This window comes from Oncorhynchus kisutch, linkage group LG24, assembly GCF_002021735.2.
Source record: "Oncorhynchus kisutch isolate 150728-3 linkage group LG24, Okis_V2, whole genome shotgun sequence".
In the NCBI taxonomy this organism is placed as follows: Eukaryota; Metazoa; Chordata; class Actinopteri; order Salmoniformes; family Salmonidae; genus Oncorhynchus; species Oncorhynchus kisutch.
In genome coordinates, this window is record NC_034197.2 from 11512392 (window position 1) to 11534550 (window position 22159).

Sequence of the window (22159 nt, forward strand, 5' to 3'; positions counted from 1 at the left end):
TTTTTTGTCCATTAAAATAACATCAGAAATACAGTGTAGACATTGTTAATTTTGTAAATGACTATTGTAGCTGGAAACGGCAGAATTTTTATGGAATATCTACATAGGCGTAAAGAGGCCCATTATCAGCATTTGTGGGTTCGATTAACAGCTCAAAATGGCCAGAAACAAAGAACTTTCTTCTGAAACTCATCAGTCTATTCTTGTTCTGAAAAATGAAGGCTATTCCATGCAAGAAATTGCCAAGAAACTGAAGATCTCGTACAACGCTGTGTACTACTCCCTTCACAGAACAGCGCAAACTGTCTCTCACCAGAATAGAAAGAGGAGTGGGAGGCCCCGGTGCACAACTGAGCAAGAGGACAAGTACATTAGTGTCTAGCTTAAGAAACAGAAGCCTCACAAGTCCTCAACTGGTAGCTTCATTAAATAGTACCTGCAAAACACCAGTCTCAACGTCAACAGTAAAGAGGCGACTCTGGGATGCTGGCCTTCTAGGCAGAGTTCCTCTGTACAGTGTCTGTGTTCTTTTGCCCATCTTAATCTTTTATTTTTTAATTTTATTAATTTTTATGGCCAGTCTGAGATATGGCTTTTTCTTTGCAACTCTGCCTAGAAGGCAAGCAGCCCTGACAACTTAAAACATATTCTAAGAATAGCCTAATTGACAGATAGCTTCCATGCTGTACATAGATCTCCCCTGAAACATGTACAGTATATTTTAGCCTTGTAGGGTTATCGATAAACAGGACTTAGTTAGCTACCTTGCTTTGAAGTAGCCTGCAGTACCTTATCCATGTTATCCCTGATTCATTGAATGAGGCAAACATTCTTTAATGATAAAAGTATTTGGTTGCAATGTTTTATATCAAGGGTGGCAACCATCCTCAAGGGTGGCAACCATCCTCAAGGGTGGCAACCATCCTCAAGGGTGGCAACCATCCTCAAGGGTGGCAACCGGGTGTGCAGGCTTTTATTTTGAGCCCTGCTCGAAGACACCACATTGTAGCCTGAACCTGAGCTGCTCAATAGGACCTTGATAGGCAGACTAGGGTGTACTTCAGGGCTGGATCAAAAGCCTGCACAGCCAGTAGCTTACCAGATGGAGGTCTGACCACATGTGTTTTATACAGTAGCCTAACAGTGCAGTTATTTTACATTGTGGGGAGTTAAGTTCCTTGATCAAGGGCACAACGGCAAGCGATAGTAGGCCTTCATGGGATCATAGACCAGCAGCCTTCTAGTGTCATTACCACATTTATACAGACTTTTCAATGTAGGCTACATAGAGACGCCACCAATTATTGGTCATGGAAATTTGGTTAAAAGTCATGGGAAGTCATGGGAAGAGTCATGAAATTCCATCTGTCCAAATGTGTATGAACCCTTAACAGTGAATAATAAGAGGTTTCTATAGCATAATGTCATTCTGGAATTTCTATGAACATAGTCTAATGGACCAACTTGAAAAAAGACAGTTCCTGCACCTTTTTCATCCCAAGTGAAGCATTGATTTCAATTAAACGTTTCAAGGACAATTGCATGCATTTCATTATTTTGTTGTTGTTGTGGAGACAGTAACATTAGTAATCTCCAAAGATTATACTTTAAGAAAAACGTTTTAGATATTTGTACATGTTTTATTTGTATGTTTAGCCCACATATAATGTAAAAGTATGCATTAAAATGTCTACAATAGAATACATGTGGCAAAAACAAATGTAGACATTAATAAATGCATTTCTATATCTTTGAAAATATTTTTTTAGATCGGGGGCTGAGTGCCAAGATGGAGGTACGGTGGCTTCAACACAGCACCCCCTGTTAGTAATCTTTTGTATATATAAATGATTGCATAGAAACAAATTTAAGAAGGAATTCTATGCATTTATCATCATTGGGATGTTCATAGTATAGAATTATGACCTTGTGCTATTTGCTCACTAAACAGACATTACCATATGTGCATTGTCTAAATAATATGTACCTTGTACATCTTTGTTAAATAAATCTGAGTAAGTTGCCCATAGCTGCCTTTCGACAACTCATATATTCTGCCAATATTTGGGAGCAGTTCTGTTTGTTCTGAATATTTACAGAGCAAATGTTTTGGTTTCTCCAATCACGCGTAGAGTTATTGTAGGCAAATTTTGGAATGCATTGACATACCCCAGTGTGTCAGGTAGGCATATGAGCAGCGAGGTAGAAACTTTTAGGTCTAGGACAATTTTTGATATCAGCACAATATTCCATTTGAGCTTAGTGTTGACATGGGTTGGCAGGTCTAGCTAAAAATTTTCATATCACTGACCACTCAAAACCTGCCCAAAAAGGCCTGAAAACTATCCCATTTTTTTTATAGCAGCAAGAGAGGAGTTGCCAGACTTATACATTAAACCTTTTTCTGATAACGTTATTGAGACAATTAAGAAGGAAATCGATGTAACTTGTAAAGACCTTAGAAGAAAATGTGTGTTTTCATCAAAATAATCATTATTGAGAGCTGTGATCTGACATAAAGGAATTTGTTAAAAAGATCATTTGCTCTTATTAAACTTGCCAGATAATTGTCCAGCAATTTAACTTGTTTGACTGCTATGATTATGTTATAAGGCGTTATTATAAACTGGTTACCAACAAAATAATGTCTTATACCCGTCATATACCATCTTGACACTATGCGGAGTCCCTGGATACAGCCCTTAGTCGTGGTATATTTATTGGCCATATACCACAAACACCCGAGGCGCCTTATTGCTATTATAAACTGTTACCATGGTAATAAAAGCAGGTAAAATCTATGTTTTGTCATACCCTTGGTGTACAGTCTGATATACCACAGCTGTCAGCCAATCAGCATTCAGGGCTCGAACCACCCAGTTTATAATTGTAAATAAATCACTTTTGCTCATGTGCAGAACTATAGATACATCTGACAGGAGAGTTTGAGGGATGGAAGTTGGACAGAGGATCTCGAAATCTCTGAGCAAGAAACACTTGGACAAACTTTAAAAAAAATAATGTTTGGCTATTTTCTGGCAATTGTATTATTAAGACTACCAACAGTTATAGGCTCCCGAGTGGCACAGTGGTCTAAGGCACTACATCTCAGTTTTAGAGGCGTCACTACAGTCCCTGGTTTGAATCCAGGCTGTATCACATCCGGCCGTGATTGGGAGTCCCATAGGGTGGGTCACAATTTGCCCAGCATCGTCAGGGTTTGGCCGGGGTAGCCCGTCATTGTAAATAAGAATTTGTTCTTAACTGATTTGCCTAGTTAAATAAAGGTAAAATAAAAATATTGCCCATTTGTGAGATTGACTTGTCATTTCAATCGGCATAGACTCTGGGTTTATGATTGTAATTCAACTTTGCCATGGTTTGTAGGCAAGATGTATATAAACTGAATGAACGATTTAGCAGCTTGCTTAGTTCAAATTGACAAACTCATTTATTTCCAGATGAAAAGCGAGGTGATGTCGAGGTAAGAAGTGCTTGTGTTTCACAATAGCCTGCTGGAAAAGACTACTGAGGACGGGGGTCATAATTTCAATCGCGGAAATAAATATTCATAATATGTATATGAACTGAATATGATTGTCAACAACAGCCAGTCTTTAAAATGGTTTTACCTTTAGCCTAATCTGACTGATTGTTACCGACAACTGATCGGCAATTGCAATAGAGCTTTGATAACTTCTAACTGAATTAACTAAACATGTCCATTAATAAATTGCTTAATAGCACAAGGCTACAACGTCAAACTGAAGTTATAGGCTATTTAAAAAAATATATGTTTGTCTAATTTATCTAATAAACTGAGTTTACATGCGAGGTGCAACTTAGAAGTAGCCCAAAAACCCGCGACCAATACCATTTTACCTGCGATATTTCAAAGTAGCCCAATTTGACAGAAAACCATGGACATGGTAACCGTGTGTGTAACGGTATCAAACATAAGGCCCACATGTGGTTTAAGTAAAAAGCAACATTAGGAATATATTTTATTTTATTTTAACTGTAAACAGTTATAATGGACATCGATTCATACAGTTCCTTGATAATAATCACCAAAATGAAAGTAAGAAGGTCAGGGAGCATCGAACATTTCCAAAACAATGGATAAGGGGACTATTATTTGCACATTTTGACACAGAGGAAATAATATAACCAGTTTTCAGTGGAGCCCTCCGGACCTCTTTGAATCGTGAATTTAGCCCCCGGGGCGGGCAAAATGAATTTGACACCCCTGGTTTAATGAGTATAATTTACGTATTTGAAGCGCTGAATATAGTAAATCCGCTAGGTGGTGGTAGTGAGCACGTATGATTCCTACCACCACGAAATTGCATCTGAAGAAGTCGACTTTTTCTAAATCAATAGCAAGATGGCGGCCACCATGAAGAAGACAGTTGTAAGCTAAAATCAGTTTTAATAATTCACTCCGATCTCCATACAGGCGCCACACCACTGTCATTCGTGCAGTAATTATCCAATACACGTATTCTACAATTTAGTTTGTAAATACATAAATTCACTGCCTGATTTTGTTTTTATTCGTGCTCTACTCGTGCGTTGTTTGGATCACAGCTAGCGAGCTAGCTGGCCAGCTAACGGTAGCAATTTTAGGGTAGTTTAGCTACTAACGTTAGCTGGTTATCAACTAACTACCCCTTAACATCTATCCGTGATTTCCTTATTAAACGTGTAGCTACCATGGTGTTAGTTTAATGATAGCTAGTGTAATTTGAAGAACGCGTTGCCAGCTAGTTTGTTGCTGCACTCTAGTTTTAATGTAATTTATATGGCTAAAGCTCTCGTATTGGGCTGAGACCTTTGAAGTCCTAGCCATTCTGAGGCACGTTTAGCAGGACTGAACTTTTGGCTATGTAGATCAAACATGCCTCTGTAGAATAAGAAATAAGATATGTAGAATAAGAAATAATATCGTCTCTATTCATGGGATTTATATCTGCAACTTTCGAGAACGTTTGGCAACTGAACATGGCCTGGCTCGTTATCCACTTTTCGTATCCCTTATTCAGGCGTTGTATAACTAGTAAGTTGGCTAAATAGTGTTGTCAAATAGGGTTTAGAAACCCTGTTGTATTGTTTTGTTTAAAAAAATATAGCTAATTATTTGGCTAGCTATGCAGTTAACCAAGCAGCTTTGACTATAGCTATATAGGCTCATTTTGGACAATCTCTATTGACTTCCCCTTTACAGGCAGTTGAAGATGTCAATGTCACATTTGAGGACCAGAAGAAGATCAATACATTTGCAAGAAACACGAATCGAATGACAGAATTCAAAGATGAAATAGAGGCAAAAAAGGTAAGGGTTAATTATTGATGAGGAAAATCTGAATAATTAGATTTTCTTTACTTGTTTCTTCTTATTGTAGAACATCATGTAGTCACTACTGTTATATTATATAACCAACTATAACCTCTCTTCTCAGAAATCTCTACAGAATCTGCAGGATGCCAGTGATGACCTGATGATGGCTGAGGATGACACTCTGCTCGTCCCGTATCAGATTGGCGACGTCTTCATCAGTCACACCCAGGAAGAGACCCAAGAGATGTTGGAAGCTGCAAAGGTATTGTTATTATGATTTAGTAAGGCAATGTCCACATTATTCTGACATTTTAGGATGTAATAATATGTTGAATGCCAAAGCATAATGCTATTGGGAAGGCCTAAAAAAAAAAAACATTGATCTTAAAAGGGCTAATCAGCAGTAGAAACGATAAAGCGGTCGCCCCTCCCCTGGTTCAGTAAAAAGCTGAGGGATGGGGCTGGAGAAATGTAACCACTCAAATTCATAGACATTGCTATGGATTTAAGGACTGATCATCCATGATATGTTAACCATGTTTTGAGGCTATATAGTGTTTGTTTAAAAAAAAAACCTAGTCTGGTTCTGATGGGGAATAACAGTTGAACTAAGCTCATGAGGTATTTCTAAGTTATTTTCTTGAAGAATCAATGGGTACATATCATTAGTTTATAAGTTACAAAAAAATGGATGTAGCAACTGCTGATTGCCATTTTAAAGTGGTAATGCATTACTTCTACTTCTTTTTGTAATGCTTTTTGCATGCTTTTGGGGGGAGTTCTCCTCTAAATTACAACAATTCTATTTAAAATTGAGTTCCATGAAATTCACAATTAAGTGCTTGAAAAAGTAATTGAAAGTCCTTGAATTTGACCTGCCACTGTCTGAACCCTGTATTATATGACTTGTGTAGAAGGTAGGTGTGTAGGTCTACCTTGGAAATCAGGATGCCTACTCCTAAGGCAAACACAGATGGGTTATTTAACGTTCCAATTTTAACGTTGCATAATGAAGCCAAAGGCCGGGATATCAAGGCATTATGCTTTACCCTATTACTAAGAAATGCAACCTGAATAATTGTAACCATTCTGATTGATTAACATGCATTGTTTGTATCCACAGGAACAACTGCAGCAGGAGATCAAAGACCTAGAAGGGAAGGTGTCGGCGATACAGCAGGTGTTAGGTGATCTGAAGGTCCAGCTTTATGCCAAGTTTGGGAACAACATCAACCTGGAGGCAGATGAAAGCTGAGTGCTTTCTAATGTGTAGACTTTAGCCGTAGATCTGTTTTTTTGCTGTTTAGCGTGACACTGAATCAATGATTATGATTATAGGAGTTGCCAAGATGCCACAAACAGTACTGGGATCAGGCTAAGAGGGCAACTCTCTTTACACATGGACTTTTCATGCAGCTCACATATTATCAAATCCACACAGTGCTGACAGGATGCTTGCCAAACCAACATGTTTGTCCTTTTTCTCAATATCAACATTTTTCTCAGCAATGGTTTACAATGGTGTATTGTCTTATTTTGTATGAATGTCGGTGAATGTATCCCATTTTACTTTGTGAAGACTCGGTTTTTAATTGTTTTAATCCCCCCCCCCCCCCCCCCCCCTGTAATCGCACTGGGTCTCCCCTATGGACTGACACAAAAGACATCATTGTACAGTAGATGGCCATAAAGAAAACCCACCCAAGGAAATATATTTGGGGTGTTGGAGCTGAAGAAACTGTGGAGTTTGTTTATTTGGATCTCCATTAGCTTTTGCAGAAGCATCCACACACAAAATGAGGAGTAACAAAATACTGATAGACAAGGACATGCATTTTATAATACAACGATACAAACAATACAACTAAAAAAACAATACAAACAGAACTGTTTGTGGTTGAAGAAAAGAAGGGAGCAGAGGCAGCCACTGTTAAGACCCCAACATGTAGGCAACTGTATGTGTGTACCCCAAAATGTATCTATAGTGTAATTTCTTGTTAGAAAATACCTTGCAGGACTGCCGAAAAGAGTCTTTGCGAGTGTTCTGGGCATTTGTCTTAAATTGAACCTCGTTTAATTTTGTGTGAGTTTATGTTTGGAGGGTGGATGGGTGGGGGTATAATGCGACTGTTTAGCAACCTAAAATGTTGCGTGTTCGAATCTCGTCACTGACAACTTTAGCATTTGTACAAATTAGCAACTTTTTAGCTACGTTGCAACTACTTAGCATGTTAGCTAAGCCTTTTAGCTAACCCTTTAACCTAACTCCTAATCCTAACCCAGCTAACGTTAGCCAGCTATCTAACGTTAGCCACAACAAATTAGAATTTGTAAAATTGCAGATTCTTAACATATCATACAAAATGGATGGACATCCATTAATTAATAAATACCATATGGAAGGTAACATATACTAATTGGAGTGTCTTGGATTTACGTATAGAATAATACGAAATGCTCTGAGACCAGGCACAATAAGGAAATAATGGATGCCAGACAGATGCAGAGGGAAAGTGTGCTGGTGCTGCACTTACATGAACCCCACTGAAGGGGGCAACAGGAGAATGCTTGGTGTCACTGTCTGAGTCCACTCACTAATATTCAGCCTCAAATATGACTTTTGTCTGGTGGAATCTTCACAAGCAAAAACCTTTCGTGAAACGTGAAATTAAAATTTGTTGTGCAGAGTGTTGAAGTCTGGTAAAATCCTTCCGGACAGTACAGATTTTGATAGTGTCTATACAAGGGAATCAAAGCTGGGAACGAGAGACTGAAAAACAGCTTCTATATCAAGGCCATCAGACTCTTAAATAGCCATCACTAGCCTGGCTATCACTCTGTTACTCAACCCTGCTACTACCCTATATACTTTAATAATGTTTACATACGGCTTTACTCATTTCATATGTATATACTATATTCAATTCTACTGTATTTTAGTCAATGCCACTCCGACATTGCTCGTCTTAATATTTATATATTCCTCAACTCCATTCTTTTACTTGAGATTTGTGTGTATTGTTAGATATTACTGCACTGTTGGAGCTAGGAACACAATCATTCTGCTACACCCTGCTAAATATGTGTATGTGACCAATAAGATTTGAATAAACTAAGATCTGAAATGCATCCAATCCATGTACTGCAGCCCCATACACAACATAATACACAGACCTCATTAATGTGTGCCCTGAAGTGTGGACTGCTTGTGCTAATAAAATATCAGATAAATAAATGTAGGGTTTGAAGTTGTGGCAGACACCTCTGGAGGATCGAGATCTCAATTAACAAGTTCCTCTGCCCCCCAGGCTTCCTGTTCAGGCATTCACTGGTAAGATTAAGAGAACCACACACACAGAAACACACACACACAGGCTTGGCTTTATGCACAGCTTGTTAAACCCTGGCTCATGGAAATCGGAAATCACTGGACTTATTTCCCAGATGGCCTTGTGTGTTCTCTTTTCCTTCTTCTCCCCCCCCCCCCCCCCCCTTCCTCTCTTTATTTCTCTCTCTTTCTGTCGTTCTCCCTCTGCACTTTTAATAATTAGCTCAGTGAAGAGGAGATGCAGATCTGTGTCTCTATGCAGATCTTTATAACACTGAGCTGTGTTCAGGCAGAGAGACAGTTTTTACATCAATGATGTGACTTCCCATTCAACCAGGTATTGAAATTAAATGATACCCATAGCAAATTTGTAGGCTATTAGTTAACTACTGGGACCTGATTACCATATACACGCACCCCCTCATGATACACTACCCTTGATGCTAGAGTTAGTCAGAGGCTTTAGGTAATTTTGTCCACAAAATCAATTTGTTGTTATTCATTTAATTTATGGTGTCAGTTGCTAGGGTAACTGAGCACTATTGATTTACATTGTAACTACAGAAACCCTCCAGGTGTTTCTGTGTCTCTAATACTAGTACAAGCGCTACATAGTATTCGCCGTATACTTTTTAAAATGTACATTTACACCAAACAACTTTTTGTTATAAGTGAAAGTGAAAGACATGTCACTGTGCCTTGATTCCTTCAAAATGCAATCTCAATTATAGAAAGAACTATCCGAGACAGTCAGCTCAATAATTAAAGGGCAAGAGTGAACTGCTCCCTGTCAGGCTCCAGACACAGAGGGGATTGCGGTGGTTAGATTTAGAACAGTAGGCCATCACATTCACAGCACCTTAACTGGCTATCAATCCCCTAGTGTCCTTTCACTGTACCTAGCCCATCAACACACAATGTGAAAGAATATGAGATGAATACTAGATTGTACTGTAGGCATTTTTCTTCTGTTCATTGAGCCATATAGATATTGTATCCATCTATTTGGTTTGGCTCACCTCGTCAATTTACGGATCAGGGAAGTATTGTGAAATTCCGAATGGTAACAGTGTCTGACTGTTTTATGCATAGCCTCGGGAAGTAGGGGTGCTGAGGGTGCTTAGCGGACTGATATAGCCGTTTGCAGTGTGGGCAAACCCTACCCGCTCGAAGAGAAAAATATTTAAGTGCCTTTGAACAGGGTATGGTAGTTGGTGCCAGGAGCACCGGTTTGTGTCAAGAACTGCAACGCTGCTGTGTTTTTCATGCTCAACAGTTTCCTATGTGTATCAATAATGATCCACCACCAAAAGACCATCCAGCCAAATTGACATAACTTGCATTGGAGTCAACATGGGCCAGCATCCCTGTGGAACGCTTTTTACACCTTGTGGAGTTCATGCCTCTGACAAATTGAGACCCCCTATCCACATTGATGGAACAGTAGTGGAGAGGGTAGTAAGTTTTAAGTTCCTCGGCGTACACATCACAGAGAAACTGAATTGGTCCACCCACACAGACAGCATCGTGAAGAAGGCGCAGCAGCGCCTCTTCAACCTCAGGAGGCTGAAGAAATTCGGCTTGTCACCAAAAGCACTCACAAACTTCTACAGATGCACAATCGAGAGCATCCTGTCGGGCTGTATCACCGCCTGGTACGGCAACTGCTCCGCCCACAACCGTAAGGCTCTCCAGAAGGTAGTGAGGTCTGCACAACACATCACCGGGGGCAAACTACCTGCCCTCCAGGACACCTACACCACCCGATGTCACAGGAAGGCCATAAAGATCATCAAGGACAACAACCACCCGAGCCACTGCCTGTTCACCCCGCTATCATCCAGAAGGCGAGGTCAGTACAGGTGCATCAAAGCTGGGACCGAGAGACTGAAAAACAGCTTCTATCTCAAGGCCATCAGACTGTTAAACTGCCACCACTAACATTGAGTGGCTGCTGCCAACACACTGACTCAACTCCAGCCACTTTAATAATGGGAATTGATGGGAAATGATGTAAAATATATCACTAGCCACTTTAAACAATGCTACCTAATATAATGTTTACATACCCTACATTATTCATCTCATATGTATATGTATATACTGTACTCTATCATCTACTGCATCTTTATGTAATACATGTATCACTAGCCACTTTAACTATGCCACTTTGTTTACATACTCATCTCATATGTATATACTGCACTCAATACCATCTACTGTATCTTGCCTATGCCGCTCTGTACCATCACTCACTCATATATCTTTATGTACATATTCTTTATCCCCTTACACTTGTGTCTATAAGGTAGTAGTTTTGGAATTGTTAGCTAGATTACTTGTTGGTTATTACTGCATTGTCGGAACTAGAAGCACAAGCATTTCGCTACACTCGCATTAACATCTGCTAACCATGTGTATGTGACAAATAAAATTTGATTCGATTTGTTCTGAGGGCAAAAGGGGATGCAACTCAATATTAGTAAGGTGTCCTTAATGTTGTGTATACTCCATGTTACTTTATTAATATATTCCATTGTGAGGGGTACTGTATCATGTAGTTTAGTATTATTGTACACTGAGTATACAAAACATTAAGAACACGTGCTCTTTCCATGACATGGACTGATCAGGTGAATCCAGGTGGAAGCCATGATCCCTTATTGATGTCACTTGTTACATCCACTTCAATCCGTGTAGATGAAGGGGAGGAGACAGATTAAATACATCTTTTAAAGTATTGAGACAATTGAGACATCATGGATTGTGTATGTGTATCGTTCAGAGGGTGAATGGGCAAGACAAATTATTTTAGTGCCTTTGAACGAGGTATGGTAGTAGGTGCCAGGCATACCGGTTTGTGTCAAGAACTGCAACGCTGCTGGCTTTTTCACGCGAGACAGTTTCCCGTGTGTATCAAGAATGATCCACCACCCACAGGACATCCAGACCACTTGACACAACTGTGGGAAGCATTGTAATCAAAATGGTACCAGCATCCCTGTGAAACGCTTCAACACCTTGTAGAGTCCATGCACCAACGACCTGAGGCTGTTCTGAGGGCAAAAGGAGGGGGTGCAACTCAATATTAGGAACGTGTTTCTAATGTTTGGTATACTATAGTGCGTATTCATAACTGTAGTGATCTTGAAAGTCCATTTATTTTCAGCTGTATGGATAGACCTCACACAAACATATATAATTGTTTGTATAAATGTGTGAATCAGTGCATGTGGAGCTTCTGATTAGAGATGACAAATCCTTGATTTGAAAGTACATTACTTCATGGCTTTTGTGTGATAAAAATACATACTGTACTGCACTGCAGTAGTTGACATGAGAGAGGGCTAGGATCCATGGTTTTGACAGCTCAATCACAGCAGATTATGGCGCATGACAAGTAAGTGACAGCAAGAGGATTTAGGAAGTAGTAACATTCTAAACCTAAAGTACAACAGAGCAAGAAGCAGTTTAGAGAGAGGTTCAGCAGAGTTAGTGAGCATGGGGATCAATGTTGTTCATCATCAGTGTGAATACTATATGCAGTATCCCAAAATGCACCCTATTATTGGCCTATATAACCCCAAAGAGCTGGTCAAACTAGTGCACTACACAGGAAATAAGGTGCCATTTGGGATGTAGATAATGTTGTGCACTGATTCAGGATGAAGCAAATGTCGCTCAAAGTCCATATGGAGCATCAGCTTAAGAATTTGTTATTGCCTGAGAGCTTTGATGTGAATTAATTTAAAGGTAAATACATTTCCATCACTTCCTGTGGTCTGGGAGTCAGGTTTGCCCCTTTGACATCAGCTTCCATTGTGATGTGATCTTCAATGTCATCAGCTTTTTATGTAGAGTGATATTAGAGCTTGATGTTCCTAGCAGGTATATAGTCTTTATGACATTTATTTCACTCGCCCATGACAATAAGATCACTATGGTGGTTTATATCAGCATAATAGGTTGAAAGACTGTACATGTGTGTACACTCTAAAAATTAGGGGTTCAACAAGGGTTCTTCTAAGGTCCTCAAAGTTATTTGAAGAACCTTAGTGTTCTTGGCACTGAAAAATACAAAGGTTCTTCCAAGAACCCCATAGGAGGTGGGGTTCATTGAGGAACTTCCATAGTTGGTGCTGGTTCTTGCAGTAACCTAACTGCCCAACTGAAACATTTGAATTTTAAAGGACAGCAGGTGCAGGCACTTAACTGAAAAATGTAAAGATCTCCTCAATTTAAGGTAAGGTTTGTCCCTTATAAGATCTAAGATCTTATAAGATATTGTTTTATGATGATACTCTATATATAAAATCTTTCTAAACCAGAAAATGTACATAATTCAATGGATATCAATCATCAAAGAAGTAGGAATATGTAGGCTATAAGAATATGTTGAAGGTCACTGTAGCTGTATTGGGTGCAGATGACTGAACTCCTCACTTGTGTCTGTAGGTATACAGACAAGGAGGCACACAAAGGTATCTCAATTGGTATGTTATGCAGATCACATGTACCATCCTCCTCCCTTACCTCTTCGATGAAAATCCCATAGGCCTCTACATTATGGACAAGGTATGTGTATGAAAACCATTATAAAAATAGTTGTTTTCATTTTGGGCATTCACAGACTTCACCCTCCCTACACCTCTGATGAATATAACAGGAAACCTGTTCGATCACCATGCACTGCAAAATCATTCAGGCTATGGATACGGAGAACATCAACACATTAACATCAATACTCCAGAGGATATACCCATTGGACTTGGGGCTCTGCTGGGAGTTTAGCTCATGTAGATTTTTTAATTCTGCTTTGCCACTAAAATCAGAATAAACACTGACAACTAAAATATTGTGTTATTGTTGTTATTGTTATGTGTATTATTATTATTATTATTAGTAATAATAATAATAATAAGGGAGGGGTGGTAGTTCAAAAATGAACCCCAACAGGTTCTTCAAAAGTTTATTCCAGGATCCATTAAAAGGGGTTCTTTGAAGAACTTATAAGGGTTCAGTTTAAATTTGAAGAACCCCTAAAGGATACTCCAAGAACCTTTTCTTGTTAGAGTCTATGAAAGGTCAATGTAGAATTAGGCTCATCCACCACCCGACTCTCTCTCACTTAGTCTGGGGACGAGGTTAATGAAGGTTCAATGTAGGTTCAATAGGTTCAATGTAGAATAGCATCTTACTATTTTGAAATATGTTGACTGTTGCTTTGCACCACAAATGCCTTTTCCATATCCCCGGCACAATGCACCAAATTATTCCACCAAAATTTAAACACACCAGAATGTCTCCTATAATGAATAACATAAGCTACCATAAACTGGATGACAATTACACTGCAAAGATGTCACGACTTCTGCCGAGGTCGGTCCCTCTCCTTGTAAGGGGCGGCGTTCGCTGGTCGATGTCACCGGTCTTCTAGCCATCGCTGATCCATCTTTCATTTTCCATTGGTTTTGTCTTTATTTTCTACACACCTGGTTTTCATTATCCAATTACATGTTCATGTATTTTACCACTCTGTTTTCCCATGTTTGTTCTGCGTGATTATTTCTATGTTCAGTTCGGTTCATGATGGCTGGTTTTTCAACGGGTGCTGTGTTCACCCGTGCGTAATATTTGTATACTTGTGCCTTTATTTTTTCAGTATAGTACATTGCTCTCTCATTTTGCTCTCCTGCGCCTGACTTCATGCACCAGCTACATTCACCTTCTGACAAAAGACCTTGGTTTATACTAACACATCCAATATTTTTGATTTTTTTTTATAGTTCATGAAATGCTTTTTCACGTTAGTGATGGAGAACTTCTATCTTCTCAAGAAAAGGCACCAAATAGAGGTCTCAGTGAGGGTGGCGTTATGGAACATCCTTTAGTGATGAAAAGCTTTGAAACGTATTTAGAGTGGAGGTCCCCAGAGACATATAACCGATATAGAGTATATTCAATCTATACATGATACAGCTCTGGGGATGGCCTATCATAATATTCAGTACTCTAAAATAAGATCAGTACAGAGTTAATGCAATTATGAGTCACTTGACTTTACCAATTAATGAAGAGGTTTTATTCTATTCCCTTCCTCAATTCTACTGGTGTTGCTCACTCCAGCCTGAGGTTGATATTGCACCTGGCGAGATTATATATTTATACTGTGACTTTACAATTTCCCTTAACAACACTTCTGGATGTGTTTCCTGATCATTTAATTGGTTTTAACACTCCAGTGGAGTCGGGATTGGCAAATGTGATATAGATGTGCGCCAAGACTGTCACTCTGCCAGTAAGTTTTCTATTAAATCATTTTAATAGGCCCACTAGGTCACCTCATTGTGACTAGCCCACTATGATCCAAAAAAGTGCACCCGGAGTGCATTATGAGAGGGAGAAACTTGACTGAAATGTAATGACAGTTTATCAAAACATGTGACCGTTTTCGTGCTGTACGTCTCGACGTGGAGAATTTCATGAATTACGTTGTGCTGTTCTCGATTCAACTGCAGATGTTCCCGAGAACCACATAAATGCATCTAGTGTGCCTAGATCACTGGCACATACATTCGACCATTGGGCTCTCTCTTGGGGAAAGAGTGGACAACTTGACGTATGAAAAAGTTATGAAAAATGTGCTTCCACAAAGCAATAGGTACTTGATGTTTACATAGGTGTCCTGGGAACATTTGTCAATAGTAGGCTATTCTTAGAGAGAGATTTCCCTCTGCTAGTCTAGAGTAGAACAATATGAAGTCGCATGAACTATAAGGGACAGTTACAGTGTAGCAGGTATTTCAACAGACATCATAGGTTGAAGCCCTCAATGTAAAGAAGTGCATTACATTAAAGTTCTCAGATGAATCATACTCCAACTCCAAGAAGAGAAAACATGGGTGGAATGTGTTTTCCTGTGAAGTGTCAGAACCTCTCTGTGGCTAGGAGTGAAGGCCATCTAACAACATGGGATCTAGTACTCCATTATCTTGAAGGCCATCAAACCCCTCAGAAAACAGGAAATAGCTGAAATAATCAGCCAGAAAGAAACATTGCTTGACCAAGAACAATTTACACCACATGTTTCAAGTGGCATATTCTGGAACCAGCAACTTGAAGATACTGTATGTTTTGATAGTGGCAGTATAAGTCATTGGGGGAGTATGTGTTCTGCACTCTAATCTTCTTAGCAAGTTATATTTAGTAGCATATGGGTTTGGCCATGAAAATGTCTCTCACTGAGGAATATGAAAGATGAACATCCCTCAGATGATCAAATGAAAAGAGAAACATGTTTGGCTTACAGTAGTGCATGCCATTTATCAGGGGGTAATAACAAGATTGTATGTCAATTTCATATGCAGTTTCCTTATACCTTTAGGCTATAATATGCATTTTCATATATTTCTAATTTTAATTTGTTAAACCGAAGACGACAATGTGACAATACTAAAAGGATGTGTGGCCTCAATATTGCTGAACATCTGACAAAATGATACAACAGCTGCTACCTCAATTGCTTTTCTAATTATAATTTCTGTATATTAAAAACTGAGGGACACTGTCTTAATTGGCTTAAATTGCTTCACGCTTTCAACTGAGTCATACCTGAAAACGTTTTTTTTTTGTTTTACAGTTGAACATCACAGATTTTATGTCTGGCTAATCATTCTCAGAATACAGTCAGAAAGAAAAACAAAATATAATTGCTCCATAACCACACTGTAATAGAAAACTGTAATTTATACGGTAATTTGAGGTACTTTCAACAGTAAAAAACATTGAAACCATTTACTGCAGAATACTGTGCATTCTGGTGCATTGTTGGAAAATGGCTGTATTTCGAATGGTACTGTAATTCCACCACTCGGAATACAGTACCGTAACGTATCTTTAGAGTGCCGAAAAACTTTTGACCACTAGTTGGTGCATGGTATTGTTGTTTCTGGCTTAACATACCATTTTATGAGGTGTGCCTTGTAAGAGGCTATGCTATGAGTGAGAATGCACTACCAATTGAACTCCTATGTGGATATAGTGCCCCATCATTTGAAATGTATAGGGGACAGATTGGAGTAGCAGCTAGTCTTAAATCTTAAATGGTTGAGCATTTGTCCATGTCCTTTTGGTCTGTTTTGCCTTGTAGTCAGTGCCAGTTTGGAAGCCTTTATTACGGCTTCTTGAAGTGCAAGTGATATAAAAAAAAAAAATATTCATTAACACTGTATACTGTAATGTGTAAACACTTAGAAGCCAACCTGCTTGCACCAATCCCATGCAATTACAGTAAGATACTGTGAAATACTAACACCTCTCCTCAACAAATGTCATTAATTCATACATTTATTCATTCATTCTGATTACAGTAGCATTTCATTATTTTTTTTTTTTACAGTATAATACAGTTAATTTTACAGCTTTGATACCGTATTCATATTACAGCAGGTGTACTTTAATTAAATACAGAATATTACATATTAAATACAGAATATTAGTTGCCAACGAGCTGCCTGTAAACTACTGTCAAATTCGCGTTAACCCCTTTCCAGTTCAAGGGCGAAGACACGAGTGGCGGTCGGTGCCGTTTAAGATGAGGGAGGACTATAGTTGTTTTTTAGGAGCATGGCCTTATTTTTATATTCCATTCACCCAGTTCAATGTAACATCGATAGGTTTAGGCTACTACATGATACTCAAATTTTCCTTAAACCCATCATGAGGTTGCTACAACCTAGCCTATGAGTGAAAGTTTACAGTGTGGGTGCACACAGGTCGAGAAAGATTTGGGGTGACAGACACATTCAACACCGCTTTGCACACCCTTGCCTGCAGCTAGCTAATTAATGAATACACCCCTGATCACACGCAAACACTTTCATAGCCACATACAAACGGCTTGTTGTATTCATTCTCGCATCTACACAACTCCGCACAACTACAACGCCCTTTCCCTTCAATCATGGACTTCAATGCACAACACGTTGGCTGACTGTGGCCATGCGAAATACCTTTCCAAGCCAAGTCAACATAGCTAATAGAACCAATGTGTTAGTAAACCCACCACAATCATGCATTACAGTGTATAATCAGAAGGTAGTTTAGTAGTTACACCGGCGGGCCCCGGTGGCAATAAATAGCCTTGACTTACCTCCAGTGTTGGATTGTCATAAGCAGCTAGCTAACATAGCATCCCTCTGTTTGAGCTGGGAGTTTGAGTAGGCAAAACTAGATAGCTGCATTTGCTAGCTAAGTAAGTGAAAGTTTAAAAAAAATAGCTCTCTCTTACTCTTGCTCCTCCTTCATTTTTTTATAAATGAATTTGTTTTAAACTATTTAATTTTTCTCTTTGAGTGAACTACTCACCACATTTTATGCACTGCAGTGCTAGCTAGCTGTAGCTTATGCTTTCAGTACTAGATTCATTCTCTGATACTTTGATTGGGTGGACAACATGTCAGTTCATGCTGCAAGAGCTCTAATAGGTTGGAGGACATCCTCCGGAAGTTGTCATAATTACTGTCTAAGTCTATGGCAGGGGGTGAGAACCCTTAGCCTCCTAGGTTTTGTATTGAATTCAATGTACCCTGAAGAGGCCGGAAGCTAGCTGTTCTCCAGCTGGACTGTGGTGCTACACTACAGAGTGCTGTTGAGGCTACTGTAGACCTTCATTGCAAAACAGGGTGTTTTAATAAATTATTTGGTGACGTGAACATATTTAGAATAGTTTGATCTAAAAAATGATATATTTTTCACTTTCTATTTACATGAAATTCATTGAGGAGGATGGTCCTCCCCTTCCTCCTCTGAGAAGCCTCCACTGGAAGACACCACTATACTGTACAGCAATATACAGTATACAACTGTAAGTTGTTCAACGGTAAGCAAAACTTTATTTCGAACTGTCAAACATAGCCTATATAGGCTAGCAAGGATTTAATTTGCAACCAAAAATGTAGCCACTTTCTCACAAAATGCCACATTATGGGTCTGCAGTCTTAATAAAATGTATTATCGTAGTAAATGTATTGTCAGATGGAATCATTTGATGTAAGGAAACATTTAATAATGAAATCTTCCCTTACTAAAACCAATTTTGCGACGCAATTTAGCAGATCCTTTTTAAACCACTTCCAATCTCCATCAGAGCTTTATTTAAAAAAGGCACTCTGACATTAATGGAAAATAAATACCTTACAATAACGGAGCCAATCTTCTCTAGCAAGCTAGCAGCATTAGACTGCTTCTTTAGACTCATTTGCAGTAAGAGGTGGACGGTTCCCTTGGCTTGGGTTGCATTAGCATCAGTGATGGAGGGAAAATCGAGGAAGAAAAATATTTGAGGTTGGTTTGTGTTCAGAGTAGGGTTGGAGACAGGGTCAGGGAGCATTTGCATATGCAGGTGTTTCTAGTTGCTTTTAGTAATAATACTTCTGCCTTGTGTGGAATGTAGCCTATTCCCTTTAGTATACTGAACAATCAAAAGCGAGGGCTTCCACTCTTCATTTAACAGAAAATGCTTTTGTTTATCCACAGTAGGAGCCAGACTTTCCCCAGAAGTAATTCCCCCAACTTGCACTAATTCAGTTATGCACAGTTAACTTCATAATTTATTTTAGCATCGCATTAGAGTTTGTTGTTCTATTCATTTAAGAAGTGTTACTCTATTTGTAACATCTGTTTCTGACTTTAGACGAGTGTGGGGAAAAAAATGAACACATGAATTGCCCTTTTTCTGTTTCTGAGTTTTATATTGGCTTGTTTAGTGTTCCGTTAATCTCAAGGGTTCCCAAATTATCCTTGAATTGATGTCCTATTTTTTATTCTGACTTACTTGTTGTAAACGTTTCAGTAACACTTCATTTGGATAGTCCCAACTACTGTATCCAATAACCCTGTAATCTTAACCCTTATCCTAACCCTAAACTTAACCCATACCCCAGCCCTAACCTTAACCCTTACTCTAACCCTAACTGTAACCTTAGCAAGCATTTGCTTATCAACAGATACTTTGTTGATAGTATGACCATCTGTAGATCATTTAAATGAGACTATACAAATAAAGCTTGACCAAAATGTCATCTATTTTCCATGATTTCTCAATAAACTGAAAAAGAGAACCTATTTATTTTAAGTGTATATATATAGATATATAAATAGTCAAAGTAATTTTCTGAAATGACTGACTTGATCAAATACTGTATACAATTTAATCAGATTATTCTGATCAGGTCATAGAAGATCTGGTAATTTGGGATAGCACATCTTTGGCGTCATGCTAGAATTCGTTTCTAAATGAATCTGATCTACCTGTCTTTACTCTGTTGGACACCTGCCTGAGAGGCTAAACTGATTGTTATTCATTCCATTGAAGTTAGGTTAAACACTTCTTAAGTGGCTGTATTGTGATATGTGGGTCGCTCAACCAATTCGGTGCCCTTAGAGAAGTGGAACTTAAAAACAATAATTTTGATTTCACCTCATTTTAACATCTTGTCATAAAGAGCACATGTCACATTTTTCCATCTCAAGAGGTTAAATAAAATTAAAAAAATATAGTATGTGCTTATAAATGTATCAGTCCCAGGAAATCCCACAGTGAAAAAGCTGAAATTCACTCATTTCATTCATCTGTGTAACATAGACACAGTGAGTCAAGAAGAAAGTGCAGTTAGTGAGTTTAATAATGAAGAACATGAACTATACAAAAGCTGTTTATCGTTGTCTCTGATTGGGGATCATATTTAGGCAGCCCTTTCCCCTTTGTGCTTTGTGGGAACTTGAATATGTATAGTTGCCTGTGAGCACTATTGTTGCGTCACGTTTCGTTTTGCGATTTATTGTTTTCTTTGAGTTTCACTTCCTAATAAAGAGAATGGAACCATACCACGCTGCATCTTGGTCCACTCATTATAACGATTGTGACAAGTACACATGTATAAACACCATGGGACCACGCAGCTGCCATACCGCTCAGGAAGGAGACGCTTTCTGTCTCCTAGAGATGAATGTACTTTGGTGCGAAAAGTGCAAATCAATCGCAGAACAACAGCAAAGGACCTTGGGAAGATGCTGGAGGAAACAGGTACAAAAGTATCTATAGCCACAGTAAAACAAGTCCTATATCGACATAACCTGAAAGGCCGCTCAGCACGGCACAAGCCACTGCTCAAAAACCGCCATAAAAAAGCCAGACTACAGTGTGCAACTGCACATGGGGACAAAGATCAGTCAAGGTATTGGAGTGGCCATCACAAAGCCCTGACCTCAATCCTATAGAAAATGTGTGGGCAGAACTGAAAAAGCATATGCAAGCAAGGAGGGCTACAAACCTGACTCAGCTACACCAGCTCTGTCAGGAGGAATGGGCCAAAATTCACCCAACTTATTGTGGGAAGCTTGTGGAAGGCTACCCAAAATGTTTGACCCAAGTTGAACTATTTAAAGGCAATGCTAACAAATGCTAATTGAGTGTATGTAAACTTCTGACCCACTGGGAATGTGATGAAAAAAAGAAAAGCTGAAATAAATCACTCTCTACTATTATTTCACATTCTTTTAAAATAAAGTGGTGATCCTAACTGACCTAAAACAGGGAATTTGTACTAGGATTAAATGTCAGGAATTGTGAAAAACCGAGTTGAAATGTATTTGGCTAAGGTTTATGTAAACTTCCGGCTTCAACTGTATTTCAATATGTTCATTCTCTTTCCTTGTATGTATTTGAACTCAACTCGGGCATTGTATATCTACACAGGCATTATAATGTATCTCTCTGTTGTTCTCTGAACTTCCAGAGAGCTTTCTTCTCCCTCTCATTGCATTGTAGTGTGTCAGAGGAGCTGAAATCCTATGGAGAACACCTTTTCTGAGAAACATCACTTGTTAATATAACACACCACCATCCAGGGGCTGGTAAACCTCCCAGCCACGTCCCCTGTCAACAATTAACCTTAAACAATAGGAGCCACTTCTAATGAAAAACAGACATGATCATTCACAGCTTTGTCTACACTGCAAAACCTTACTACAATCTCCAGACTCTAGCAACTCTGAGCATATTTGTGGCTAGGTGGTGGTTAGGTAGAGGTTGGGCAGCATCTTTTTAAGTGAGATAGATGGAGTTTTAGTTTCAGGCTGCTGCTGACGTCTCATTTCCTGCCCTGGCCATCCCCTAGGGAGCCCCGGGATGAACCTGCATGAGCTGCAATATGGTTTCTCTCAAAAACCTTTAGTTGCTTTATTTTCAACCCAATATGAACAAACACTACTAATTTATGTTGTACTGCAGACTTGGCACGAGGCTTTCATTGAGTGATTTCATTCAACCCAACAAATGTCTGAAGACATAAACTAAACTAAACGTAGATTCTATGTGTGTACAGATCCCTGTATTCCTGACCTATACAGTATAACTGTGGGTTGCAGAGGTGGATGCTGTAGGGGTTATAGAATATTTGTGTGATGGAGCTTCAGTAATTAGACATTGA

At 39.0% G+C, this 22159-nt stretch overlaps 1 protein-coding gene across 1 annotated transcript; it reads left to right on the forward strand.

Annotated features, from left to right (window-relative positions):
- The first annotated feature begins 4316 nt into the window (after positions 1 to 4316).
- On the forward strand, positions 4317 to 6857 carry LOC109869424 (prefoldin subunit 4). Its single transcript, XM_020459570.2, has 4 exons — positions 4317 to 4414; positions 5228 to 5335; positions 5463 to 5603; positions 6465 to 6857. The coding sequence occupies exons 1-4, from the start codon at positions 4388 to 4390 to the stop codon at positions 6594 to 6596; spliced, it is 408 nt and encodes a 135-aa protein (XP_020315159.1). The 5' UTR covers positions 4317 to 4387; the 3' UTR covers positions 6597 to 6857.
- The last annotated feature ends 15302 nt before the right edge of the window (positions 6858 to 22159 follow it).

What these genes read in the sequence shown, in the direction of transcription:
- LOC109869424 (XM_020459570.2), top strand. Translation starts at nt 4,388, where the DNA reads ATGGCGGCCACCATGAAGAAGACAGTT. An exon ending in ATGAAATAGAGGCAAAAAAG is followed by an intron (nt 5,336 to 5,462) that starts GTAAGGGTTAAT and finishes CTCTCTTCTCAG; the next exon opens with AAATCTCTACAGAATCTGCA. An exon ending in AGATGTTGGAAGCTGCAAAG is followed by an intron (nt 5,604 to 6,464) that starts GTATTGTTATTA and finishes TTGTATCCACAG; the next exon opens with GAACAACTGCAGCAGGAGAT.